Genomic DNA, 13074 nt, shown 5'->3' with positions numbered 1-13074 from the left:
ACTGATGCCTCTGAGCTTTGCTTCCTCCCCTACCTGACTGTCCCACCCAGGTTCCAAAAATGTTCTCAAATCCCCCCCGAGGCCCTTCGAGCCCGTTTGCTGCTCCTCACTAATCTCCTGAGACTGGATCTGGGTCTCCAGGGGGTGAAGGGGCCCTCGTGGCCCGGGTACCAGCTGAGCCTGCCTGAAGAGCTAGGGATGCCCAGACACGGGCACTGGAGAAAGTGACATTGGCCCACACTGGTGGAGCGGCAGGAGATAGGTGCAGGAATTGCCTGGAAGCCCCCAGGAGACCCAGGCTCTGCTCTCTGTCCCGGGCCCCCAGACCTACCTATGAAAGTGGTCCAGGAGTCGGGGGCGGCACAGATGCTGCTGTTGATCACCGAGACCAGCCAGTCAAACAGCCTGTTGGTGTGTGTGTGGGGGGAGTGGGCTCAGGTGAGAGGGGTCCGGCTGAGCTGGAAGGGTGGCAGAACTGCCCTTCCAGCCTGGGTACCAACCCTCAGATGGAGGGCCTGTCTTCTGAGCCTGAAAGGTCAAGGGCTAAACCCTCTCCGCTGGTTTCCCGCCCATCCTGTCCCAGCCCACTACACCTTCAGGCTGGGGGCACGTGTGTTCCCAGGCACACGAAGGCCTGGCTTGTCCACAGCAAGAGTGAGCAGGGGACCAGCTGCAGGCACATCACAGTAAGCTTCCTTTACTGCCTGGTTTACAGACTGAAAGTCTGTGCCAACCCGACATCGAACAAGCCTATTGTGCCACTTCTCCAACAGTGCTATTTTAAAATTATTAAACATTGTTCTTTTAGACATAAAGCTATTGCACACTTAGCAGACTACCATATAGTGTAAATACATCTTATCTATGTACCAAGAAACCAATAAATTTGTGTGACTCACTTTATGGCGGTGGTCTGAAAGTGACTCTACAATATTGCTGAGGTCTGCTGTGGAATGCTGGGGCTAGACAGGGTGTGTGGGCGCGCCTCAGTCACTGGCCTGACACCCAGCTGCTGTCTAGACAAGGGGTGGAGGGGCAGGCCTGGGTGGGATTATAAAGGCCTGAGTTCACTGGACTCCCCTGCAAACCTCGGCCAGTGGAGGCCAGAGCTCAAGGCCCCCCGACACCTGCCTACTCTGTCCTATGAGGGCACCCCGTCACCCCAGCTGGACAGTGACACCCTGCACTCTGCAACCATCGCCCCTGAGACGATGGAATGGTTGGCGTCCAACGTGGTGACACGTATGACATGATACAAGGGTTTTCTTCCTTACGATTTCTTTAAGTAACTGCTCTGCCAATTTTTAAACAGTTTCTATTTTTGCAATAAGGGCTTCAAATATCCATGTGAGGTAGTAAAAACAAGAGACCTAGTGATAGAAGGACCTGCTTGCTGTGTGTAAAATGATCCATGGTTAGAGGTTCACCATGTCTGTAACCGGCACACTTTATCTACCCATTTTGCAGTCATCTGACACAAAACCTTTAAAAATCTTTGGCCTGAAATTCTGACCTGAAATTTGCTTCGAGGGAGTGAGAACGGAGTCCCTTGCTAAACTGGGTTCAGTCTGGGCCCAGGGCCCCTGGGCCACTTTCCCTCAGAGGTTCTGACTCCCTCAGTGGTGCTGGTCCGGCTCTTAGCTCTTGAGAAGCTCATGAAAGCAACGGGACCTTCCCTCCTTCCCAAGCACTCGCGTGTGTGCACATGCACACAGAGGTGTTCTGTCCCATCACTCCAGAGAATCCTGGGCCCCAGATGCCCTCGGGGCATCCTGAAGGGTCTGAGAGCCCAGGGTGAGAAACGCCCCCAAGCGCATGGCCGGGGGGTGAAGATGCCCACAGAACCAACAGGGAAAGGCCAAGACCCCACCCTCCCCGTTCTGGGCTCCACTCCCTGCAGGGCTCAAGGCTGTGGGCTAAACTCCCGGCTCTACCAGCAGCTATCAAAACCCCAGGTGGCTACAGAGAGCACAAGGGCAGGGACCCAGGAGCCTATTCATCCACAGGTCTGTGCCTGGACCTGGGAGGACCTCACGTCACCTCTGGGCTGGCCTTGCCAGTGGCCAGCCAGGCAGGCCTTCCTCGCCCATCGCCAAGGTGAAGGCAGGCTCCTGTCCCCAAACAACACGCTGAATCTAGGCCAGGCTGTGGCCACTTCCTCATGCAGAGCCCTCTGAAATCGAGCCAAGGGCTTTGCTCGGGGAAGCCCAGCAGCCATTCCCTGCTGTCCCCCCGGGGCTGGGGAATGGGGCAGGGAACCCGTCTGCTTCTGTCTGGCCCAACTCCAGACTAGGGGCTCCGGGAGGAGGGCAGGGCCCAGAGCACTCACCGTGCATAGACCAGTTTGGCCAGACAGTCTCTGCGGGTGTCGCACTCGGCCTGGGAGCAGGGCTTCTGGAACACCTGCTGGCCCCTGCCCGCCCTGATGGTTCGAATCCGTAGTGTCTCCAGCAGATGATCTTCTGGGAGCCCCAGCAGCAAGGCCGATGTCCCAACAGAGCCTGGGAGGCAGAAACACCCTCCGTCCAAACAGCCCTCTGCACAAGGCCCCGTGAAGTCAGCATGGTGGAGCCATGACCCCCTCAATGGAGCAGAGCAAACTCAGGAACGGGGAGGGAAGAGACTCAGCAGGGGCAGGGGCAGGACTTGAACCCAGGACTGCTGTGCTCCAGTCCACAAGGCCAGGAGTGGGATAAAGCACTGCATAACCCACCCACCCCCACCTGCCCCAGCTCTCGTTTTCTCATCTGTAAGATGCAGAGGAAGCTGTCTGCCTCAGCAGAGCTGGGGTGAGGAGGAACCCCTCCAGGGCAGGGCCCTACAGCCAACAGCCCAGGGGCACAGATCCCAAACTGCACCCTCTGGCCTCCTTGCACCCGATCCCACCACACGCTGGCCCTCCTCTGGTCGGGGCCTCCCTCGCTCCTGGGAGGTGTGACCAAGGCCCCCCGTCCTCGCCCTCACACTGAGCATCGTCCACCAGTGGGCAGGGCTGGGCTTCGTTTCCTGAGTCAGCAAACCGGGTGTTGCCGAGGTGCAGCAGTCCAGCCAGGGCCTGAGGGGGCAGGAGAGGACACTCAGTGGGCACCTTCTCAAGGGCTGGAGCCCAGCCTGGGAAGGGTCTCTCTCCTGCCAAACAGAATCATGAAAGCAGAATAGTAACAGCTCTCATTTACTGCCCACTTACTCCGGGACTTGGCCAGGCAGGACTCTACACAAGTGATACGCATCGTCTCGTGTAACCAGTGAGGCACGTGCTACGGTGATGCCCACGACAGAGACGAGACAAACAGAGGTTAAAGCCCACACTTGGTAAAGGAGAAGGAACCCAGGATGAGAGCCCAGGCAGTCTGACTTCCGATCCCTCCCAGGGCAGCCAGAGAGAGCGCCACACCACCCAGTCTGTCCCTCTGCCTACCGCTCTAGGACCAGACTGTCTCCTGTGGTCCAGACCACTTCTGTGTGGCTGCTGGGGGCTTGGCTCTGGTGACCTTTGGCCCTTTCCCGACATTGTTGGGCTCTGATAGCCCGGCCCAGTCCAGGGAAGGAGCTGTGAGCTTGGTCTCTGTATAGTGGGTGCTCCCTTGCCTTTGCACTCAGCGATCCACTCGGGGGAGCTCCTGGGGGCTGAAGGAAGAGGACCCCCAGGTCCAGCAACTTGGAAACCCTTGGACCGGGCACTGGTAGAGCAGGGCCTCTCCCCCAATCCCTGTCTGGTCCCAGAAAGGGTGGGTTCCAGGCCACAAGCACCGCAGGTGGAGACCACCATGCTGATGGGCGTTGTGGATGGGCCAGGGCTCATGCTGCCTTCAAGCTCGCGCTCCTGGCCAGACTCCTGGGTGGTCCACTTGCCCTGGGCTTGTCCCCCGTGCCGTCCCTCTGGCTTAGCTGCCCGTACTGGCTGTGACCCCCCTCCCCTGCCTGAGCAGCCCCCACGTGGAGATGGAGGCCACACTTCACCCCACTGCCCTGCAGGGGTCACCACCTGCAGACGGAGGCCACCAGTGGGGGTGACTGGGCCTGGCTCGCCTGGGCCGGCACTGAGTCCCAGGAGGAAGGAGAAGGAGGTGGGAAGTTGGAACCAGCACGTCTCCAACAAACTATTTGTACCACGGAGTGCTGTCTGGCTTTGGGTAGGTCTCAACCATGGAATGGGAATAATCTCCATACACATGGAACTGCTGAAAAAAACAAGTGAGCTAGGAGTGATGATTTAAAAGTTTTAACATGCTAGACAAACATGTGGCAGCACTGTTTTCTTTGCTCTGATTTGACAGAGCAACAACTGATCCAGGCACTTTCCCTCTGACCTCCGGGATCACTGTGCTGGTCTCTTCTACAGTGCTCTGTGCTCTGGCCCTGTCCACCCTGACACCCTGTCTCCAGGCTCCGCTGCGCAGAGAGGTGGTCGCCTCCTTGGCGATCGTGCCGTCGGAGCCTAGAGTCCTAGATCGTCAGGGAAAGAGACTCCCGAGTTGAGAGAAGGGCCCTACGAAGGGGGCTGCCCGTCACCGCTGCCACACCTGAGTGGTGTGGCTTTTCCTCTGACCTGAAAGATGTTGTTCTGGGTGGGGGCATCGATGCCCAAATGAAGCATGGCCTCCCTGGTCACCTCGAAACAATCCTCTGTAAAGGAATCCGAGCCACAGCCCTGCGTCAGGACCCGAGGTCAGCTGGGGCGGCGGGTCCTGGGGGGATGTGTGGGTGCTGCTGGGCTAGCCCAGGGCACAGGGCAAGGCTCCGCATACCTTCCAAGGTCCTCTCTGGGTGGGGCAGCCAGAAGAAGGTAGCTCCCTTGGGGAGGCACCACTGGACCCTCTCCTCAGCATGGGCTCCTTTGTAGATCTGTGGGGGTGGGGGCGGGTGGCTGAGCCAGGGGTACTGGGGATGCCCAGGCCTGCATGGACTTGGGTGGGCGGGTGGGGTGGGGGGAGTGGCAGCCACACCACAAGACCCAGAGGCCCCTGTAGGGAGCCAAGGGCGGGTGGGGGCGCGAAAGCAGCGGCAGATAGTTCTGGGCATCTCCATTCGGTGCAAAAAAACCCCACTCACTGAGGGGGCCTGTGGCATGAGGAGGAAACCCTAACTCCGTTTGGGGAGCCCCTGGTCCTGATCTGAGAGCACGGAGACACTGTCCACGCCTTGGCAGACCCCTGGTCTGATGCAGGGGGCACGATTTAGGGAAGGCCTTGTTTGGTTGGTGGAGGCAGCTGGCATTCCAAGAGAGCCCTCCATCTGAAGGTGAGTGTTTCCCGTGTGGAGACAGGCCCAGCCTCAAGGACCCTCTGTCGGGAAGAGAAGGCAAGTGCACCTCCAGGCCTGGGACTGCCCTGGGAGCCGAGGGCTAGGGTGAGACGCGAGTGTGACGTAAGGTCTGTGGGAGTAAGTGGGGTGGCAGCGCTGAAAGCCCAGCGAAGAGGAGGCAGGAAGCAAGGCGGGCGGGGGGGCGGGTGGGTTGAGAGGCACAGACCCTTCTCCGCCCTGCACCTGGGCCGCTGCGGGCCCCGCCTGGGACCCACCTGGTAGAAGATGTGGAAGTTCCTTTCGCTGGGGGCCTGGAAGGCCACTCGAGTTTTCTCCAGGAGATAGGTCTGAACAGCAGCTCCCGTCATCTGCTGGGCCCTGGGCACAAGCAGGTTGGAGCCCGTCAGTGGCCCGTTCAGTCCAGAGCCGTTTATTGGGAACTTACTGTGTGCCAGGCTGCAGCCTCGCCCCAGCTCTTCCACTTAAGCAAAGGGGGTCATGAGGACTCGGGAGGACCTCTCAGCAGGTCCTGGGATTGGGGGTGGGGGGCAGGGAGGGGAAGGGCTGGGACAGTCCCCTCCAACCAGCTCAGGGACAGGGCCCAGGCCTCGGTGCCTCACTTTGCCCCAGCCCAAGGCAGGAACAGAAGCCCCAGCCTCAGGCGCAGAGATGCGGCCAAGGTGATAGTTTTAACTAGAAGTCTCTGTGAAGGGCAGAAGGCACGTGTCAGGACAGGCACAGTCCCTGGGTCCCTCAGGCTGGGGCACCTAGAGTTCCCCAGGTTCAAAGTGGATGCACAGGTTCACTCATCCCACATACGAACCTGCCAGGCACGGCGGGGTTCTGCCTGCGGCGGCGGCCCAGGCTGGGCACTGCCCCCCAGCCCACCTGGCCCCTCAGCAGCCAGGGCGGCCGCAGAGATTACCCGTTCAGCTGGAGCTGGATGAACTTCCCGAAGCGGCTGCTGTTGCTGTTCCTTAGCGTGCACGCGTTCCCTGAGGACCACAGCTTCTGTTCAGAGGCCCCGCGGGCTAAGGTGGCCGCAGGTCTGCCGGGGCCACACTGCTATCCTCAAGTCACCTACGGGTCCCTCTACTGGTTTCTGGGTCACAGGAGGCAGGGCTAGGGACCGGGCGCTTGGGCTTTTAGCAAGTGTGATTCAGTTGGGTTAGAACTTCCTGGCAAAGTGGGAAGAGCCAATCTAGGCAGTCAGGGATTTTTGTTTGAAGGGAAAGGATCAAAAACAAGGTGTCGGGACTTCCCTGGTGGTCCAGGGGTTAAAAATACTCCTGCTAATGCAGGAGACACAGGTTTTTGATCCCTGGTCCGGGAAGATTCCATGTGTCTCGGGGCAGCTAAGCCCATGTGCCACAACTACCGAAGCCTGCTCGCTTAGAACCTGTGCTTCTCAAGAAGAGAAGTCACTGCAACGAGAAGCCTGGGCATTGCAACTGGAGTAGCCTCCACTTGCCACAACGAGAGAAGGCCCATCTGCAGCAGCAGAGACCTGGTATGCCCCACCATCCCCCTCAAAAAAAACAAGCGGTTAGTATTGAGATGGACAGTAAGGCGCAACATCTAGAGTGCCAACATGGACACGACTGCTGTGCATCCTCAGACATGTCCCCTTCTCTGAACCATCAGGGAGCTGTTCAGAAGGACGGGACATGGACTGGGTGAGCCTCTCCCGCACCTCTGCTCCCTCTGCCTGATGCTACCACTGCTGGAAGGAGGCTAAGGGCACCCAGGAGGTGTGGTTGCAGATCCAAGGCAGTGAATGATGAGTCATTCTCCACCCCGCAAAGAGAGGGTCTCAAAGCACTGCTCCCCTGCCCGGAAGGTGGTAAATTCCAGAGGAGACGGGGCGGAGGAGATGTGCGGAGGACACTGGGCTTACCGAAAGCTTCCATGACAGGGTTGGAGTTCAAGATGCGCTGTTCGATCCTCTCGGCAACCTTGTGGCTTTCCCAGGACGTGGGTGAGGCGGCCACCACGGCGTAGAACTTCATCAGGCAGCGGGATGTCCATGTCTGTGGCAGAAACGGCCCTGTGGGAGCTGTGCCCACATTCCGTCCACGTGTGAGCCCGCCAGGGGGACTGGGGCCCACGACCGCCCTCTTGTCCGCCATCCGTGTTGCTGATCAAAGGGCTGAAAGCTGAATTCAACTGTGTCCCTCATCTGACTGACTTCTGCTTCTCCTAGCTCCTGAGGATGCATTTACGAATCGGGGGGCGGTGGTGAGGAACTTCTCCGGTGGTACAGCAGTTAAGAATCTGCCTTCTAAGGCAGGGGATAAGGGTTCGATTCCTGGTTGAGGAACTGAGATCCCACGTGCCGTGGGGCAACTAAGCCCAAGAGCCGCAACTAGAGAAGCTGGTAAGTGGCAACTACTGAGCTTGTGCTCCGCAACAAGAGAAGCCCGCAGGACACAACTAGGGAACGCCTGCGAGCCGCAAGAGACCCGCACGGCCAAAGAGAAAAAAAAGAAATGACGGGGGCTGGGATAGAGGAGGACCACCCACACCGACCTGAGCAGGATACTGAGCCATGTATGTTTTCACCAGCCCTACAGATGCAGGTGCAATTATATACTACCTGCTTTCAAAATGATGAAACTCGGGCAACAGAAAAACCTAAATTTTATTGAAGATGACATATTCAGTAAATGATAGGGCTCTGATTTATACTCCGGCAATCTAATTATAAAATTCCCAGTTTTTATAATCAGCTGAGATGAGGCCTGTAAGTGTTAGTTGCTCAGTCGTGCCCGACTCTTTGCGACCCCATGGACTGCAGCCCACCAGGCTCCTCTGTCCATGAGATTTTCCAGGCAAGGATACTGGAGTGGGTTGCCATTTCCTTCTCCATGTAAATAGATGAGGTCTATTTACATTTTAATTTCCAATTGTTCATTGTGAGGACAGAGAGCCACAAGAGATTTCCATATACTGACTCTGTATCTTGTCACTGCTCTAGATCTAAGTTTTTAGTTGTAGCTTTGTTTTGGGTTTTTTTTTTTGGTTGCTCTTTTGATATATGTATTTTTAGGTCTCGCTCTGAGGTGGGAGGTGTTTCCTCTCTACTGTTTTCTAGAAGAATCTGTATGGAACTGGTAACATTAATTTTCAGAAATGCTTGGCTGTAGCTGTCGTTCAGTGGCTCAGTCGTGTCCGACTCTATGACTCCAGGGACTGCAGCATACCAGGCTTCCCTGTCCTTCGCTGTCTCCTAGACTTTGCTCAGACTCACATCCATCAAGTCGGTGATGCCACCCAACCATCTTATCCTCTGTTGCCCCTTCTCCTCCCGCCCTCAATCTTTCCCAGCATCAGGGTCTTAAACACTTGGAAGAATCCACAAAGTGAAGCCGCCTGAGCGTGGGGCTTTCTATGAGGAAAGATTTTTAACTATGGTTTAAATTTGCCTCAGAAATTTAGATATTCAGGTTATATATTTCTTGTGTGAGCTGCAGCCGTTAACATATTTCAAAATACTCTTTCATTAAATTGGAGAATTCATTGAAATAAAGTTAATGAAAAATCTCGTCTGTGGGATCTTTAGTTATGCCTATTCTTTCATTTCTACATTTGTAATTTGTCCTTTTCTCTCTTTAAGTCTGGTTAGAGGGGGACCTCCCTGGCTGTCAAGTCGTTAGGACTCTGTGCTTATACTGTAGGGGGTTCAGGTTCGATCCCTGGTCGGGGAATTAAGATCCTACAAGCTGTGCCTCATGGCCAATAAAAAAGTCTGACTAGAGGGTTATTGATTTTACCGATCTTTAAAAAAGACAGCCATTGATTTCATTTACTTTATTATTTTTTTCTGTTTCTACTTTAGTGTTTTGTTAAAAAAAATATTTATTTATTTAAGAACTACGGACACCACTTTGCTGACAAAGGTCCGTATAGTCAAAGCTATGGTTTTTCTAGTAGTCGTGTACAGATGTGAGTGTTGGACCATAAAGAAGTCTGAAAGCCAAAGAACTGATGCTTTCAAATTGTGGTGCTGGAGAAGACCCTTGAAAGTCCCTTGGACTGCAAGGAGATCAAATCAGTCAATCCTAAAGGAAATCAACCCTGAAGATTCATTGGAAGGACCGATGCTGAAGCCGAAGCTCCAATACTTTGGCCACCTGATGCAAAGAGCAGACTCATTCAAGAAGATCCTGATGCTGGGAAAGATTGAGGGCGGGAGGAGAAGGTGATAACAGGGATGAGATGGTTGGATGGCATCACCGACTCGAGGATGTGAGTTTGAACAAGCCCCGGAAGATAGCGCAGGACAGGGATACCTGGTATGCTGCGGTCTGCGGGGTCGCAGAGAGCTGTACATGATTCAGCGATTCAACAGCGACAATTCACTCATTCTTGGCTGTGCTGGATCCTGGTGGCCGTGTGGGCTTTTCTCTAGGTGTGGCAAGTGGGGCTTCTCTCCAGGTGTGGTGCGCAGGCCTCTCGTGCTCTCTAACACAAGCTACAACAAATTTCCCTCCAGGCGCTGCATTTTTTTTTTAAAGCACAGATTTTGATATGTTGTGCTTTCCTTTTCGTTCAGTTCAGTGTTTTCTAACACGCACTGTGATTACTTCTTTGACCCAAAGGATGTTTACAACATAGTTCATATTTTAATCTTTTCAAATTGAGATTTGTTTTATGGCTCAGAAGAGTCCATATCAATTCCACGTGTACGTGAATGTACAAATATCAAACTATTAATTTTGACTTTATTTCTCCTTTTGATTGCATTTAAGAACAAGGATCTGGGGTTGCCACCTTTTGGTAATTTTCTTAGGATATTATTAATACTTCCGACCCACATTCTCTCTTCACCTGGGACACCAATTACAAGTATGGAAAACCATCTGATATTGCACCAAAGCTCCTGGACGCACTTTTTCTCTTTGTTTCTCAATTTCCTCTTTGTCTTTTTATTTTTATTGACCCACTCTCAAGTTCACTGATGTATTCTCCTGCATGTCTAACCTGCTGATAAGCACAAAGGAGTGGTTCGTGTTTTTAATTTTTATCATTTCCATTTAACTGTAGTTTCCATCTCTCAGGAAAGAGATTGGGTGAAATCTTTTCTGGAGATACTAACAAGCTCATGAGAAAAAAGTTATGGGCATTCAGGGTCCCACAGGTTTAGAAAGCTACCCCTGGTGAGGTAGCTTTCTAAACTCTTTCATAATCTCTTATGTTTATGGTATCCTGTCCATAAACATAGATTCTAATCAGTTGCTTAAGGCTTTACTCTTAAGTATGAACAGAAATTCAAAGATCATCAACTACTTGGTAAACTTCTTTTACATGACTGGCAAATATCACAACAAAAGAGGAAAAGGAACTAGAAGGAAACAGAAATGAAAAGGGCAGGAGCCAAGTAAAAATCATGAAAGATCCTCAAAGAGAAGAGAAGAAATAAGACCAAGATGCTGGGGGGGAAAAAATACTCAGAGAATAAGAAAGAACTTTTAGAAGTAAACTGCTTAATAAAAATTCAAAATTTAAAAGAACTGAAGGATAAATTAGAGAATATCTCCTAGAAGACAGGACAAAATATTAAGAGACAGAAGAATATGTAAGAAAAATAGGATATTAGACAATTTATCAAACTCCCTACTAATAGGAATTCCAGAAGGAGAAAACAAGTGGTGTAAAGAATTAAATTATTAGATATAGCATTTTCCCAATCTAAAGGACGTGAATCTCAAGGTTTAAAAGACCTACACGAAGTATCCAGCACGGCAAGAGAGAAAAGACACGTCACTGTGAATTTCAACACCTATGGATAGAAAAGATGACCCTAAAGACTTTTGGAAAGAAAATACAAACTGCCACTTATGGACTGGGACTTTTAACATCAACACTCGAAGAATATTTAAAGAAATAACTTCCAAATTCAGAAAGAAAATGATTTCCAACTTGAGATCAGAATATCCAGCCAACATGTCAAAATAAGGCACAATAAACATTTTCAGATGTGCAAACAACTCAAAACATGCCCTTCACGTAACCTTTGTCGAGAAGCTACTAAAGAAAATGCTCCACTAAAACAAGGCAGTAAAGCAAGAGGAGGAAGCCACTGGGCTCCGACAATAGGGGATTTACCACAGGACAGACAGCACTCTGGATCCCCAGAGCGAGGCAGACAGCTCCCAGGTGATAGCTCCCCAGCAGCCCTTGGCAGCCCCCAGTCCGGATGGAGGAGACATGAGAGCGCTAGCTAGGGCATCACCAAGGGAGAAAAAGCACCTGATGTACCTGCCAGCTGGGCAGGTGTTTCCCAGTTCTGGTGACAAGTTTGGTAATAAAGAACAGGTATGTAAAAACTATGCAAGTGAATATATGCGAGAGTTATTAAGAAGAAAGTAAAAATCATACAAGAAAGGAAATATAATCATAGGATATTATAGTGCTTGGCTGTGAACAATATGTACATAGCACTATATATATTAACCTCCTTAGAAATCATAAGAGCACTATATATATTAACCTCCTTAGAAATCATAAGATAATTACATATGCATTTGGGGGCAGGGTAACAGGGCTACACTGTTAAAGTAGGAAGTGAACAGCAAAGGCTCAAAAGGGAAAAATCAGTAACTAATTACATAAACACATTGTTTAGAAACATGGATGGCCATACCCAAACAAACTGCTAAGATGGAAAGGCAGCTGCCCCTGAGACAGGGAACAGGGTTGAGAGACACGAGGCAGGGCCGCTGTTTTTCTTTGTAAGCCCTGTAGTATTGCTCGATTTTTGAACTATGTAGCTATATTGCTAGTTATTAAAAATAAATTTTAAAAAGATACCAGGCCCAGCCCGTGACCACAGCAGCTATTCAATAAAGGGTTTCTGAGCTCTGGTTGCATGGGTCTAGGGCCAGGTCCAGCCTCAGCTCCCCAGAGCAATTCTGGAGGACAATGGGCTTCATCCAGGAGCCGAGCATCACCACCCCACCAGCAGCCTTGGCACAGCTCTCGAAGATCACCTGTGTACCCAAGTCCTAGCCTCATCCCTAGAGCGTGCAGTCTTCATGTGCTTCCTTGTCTGTCTTTCCCACTGGGCCAAGCATTGTTGTGCAAGATGCTAAGTCATGTCCGACTCCTTGTGACCCCATGGACTACACAGTCCATGGCATTCTCCAGGCCAGAATACTGGAGTGGGTAGCCTTTTCCTTTCCAGGGGATCTTCCCAACCTAGGGACTGAACCCAGGTCTTCCCCATTGCGGGCAGATTCTTTATCAGCTGAGCCACAAGGGAAGCCCAAGAATACTGGAGTGGGTAGTCTATCCCTTCTCCAGGGGATCTTCCCAACCCAGGAATCGAACCAGGGTCTCCTGCATTGCAGGTGGATTCTTTACCAACTGGGCTATCTCTGTTTCTCCCCTTGCCACTCCTCACTAGCTAGCCCAGAGCCTAGAACCTGCCTTGGTGCTTGGCAATGCTTTCATGGGTGACTGTAGACAGAGTGGGTTTACGGTCCAAAGAATCCCTTGAGAAGGTAACGTGGAGGAAAGGGTGGGGTGGCTGGTGAGGCTTGTCAAGAAGGGGGTGAGGCCCCGGCCAGCAGGCCTCTGACAGCCGTGCGACTCCTCACCCATCCGTGCACAACGTTCCGTGTCACCGGGACTGACTGTGCCGCCTGGGGACCGCATGACCACACAGGAGACTCTGTCCTTCCCCACAGCTGGCCCCATGTACCGCCCTTGCCATCAAGGGCGACCCAGAGATGTAGGCAGGGTGCTTCCTTACTGGAACCCTGACGATTCTGGAGGAATGCTGCCGTGTGCTGAGCATGCCACCAAGCGCCTTACGTGCACAGAAGG

At 52.6% G+C, this 13074-nt stretch overlaps 1 protein-coding gene across 1 annotated transcript in view; it reads right to left on the bottom strand.

The window, feature by feature from the left end:
• The window catches only part of MYO19 (myosin XIX), a 33509-nt gene that overhangs the window by 11203 nt on the left and 9232 nt on the right, over window positions 1-13074 (bottom strand). Inside the window, exons 7-14 of the mRNA XM_055577374.1 lie at window positions 7142-7274; window positions 6170-6239; window positions 5520-5622; window positions 4749-4845; window positions 4550-4626; window positions 2965-3055; window positions 2330-2501; window positions 332-405 (exon numbers count right to left, since the gene is read on the bottom strand). Of these exons, the coding sequence (XP_055433349.1) occupies window positions 332-405; window positions 2330-2501; window positions 2965-3055; window positions 4550-4626; window positions 4749-4845; window positions 5520-5622; window positions 6170-6239; window positions 7142-7274 (817 nt within the window). The remainder of the gene's footprint in view (window positions 1-331; window positions 406-2329; window positions 2502-2964; window positions 3056-4549; window positions 4627-4748; window positions 4846-5519; window positions 5623-6169; window positions 6240-7141; window positions 7275-13074) is intronic.

The sequence above is a fragment of the Bubalus kerabau genome, chromosome 4, assembly GCF_029407905.1.
Source record: "Bubalus kerabau isolate K-KA32 ecotype Philippines breed swamp buffalo chromosome 4, PCC_UOA_SB_1v2, whole genome shotgun sequence".
NCBI classification, from domain to species: Eukaryota; Metazoa; Chordata; class Mammalia; order Artiodactyla; family Bovidae; genus Bubalus; species Bubalus kerabau.
Note: the sequence above shows the minus strand (reverse complement) of the source record. Positions and strands in the feature narration are given on the sequence as shown.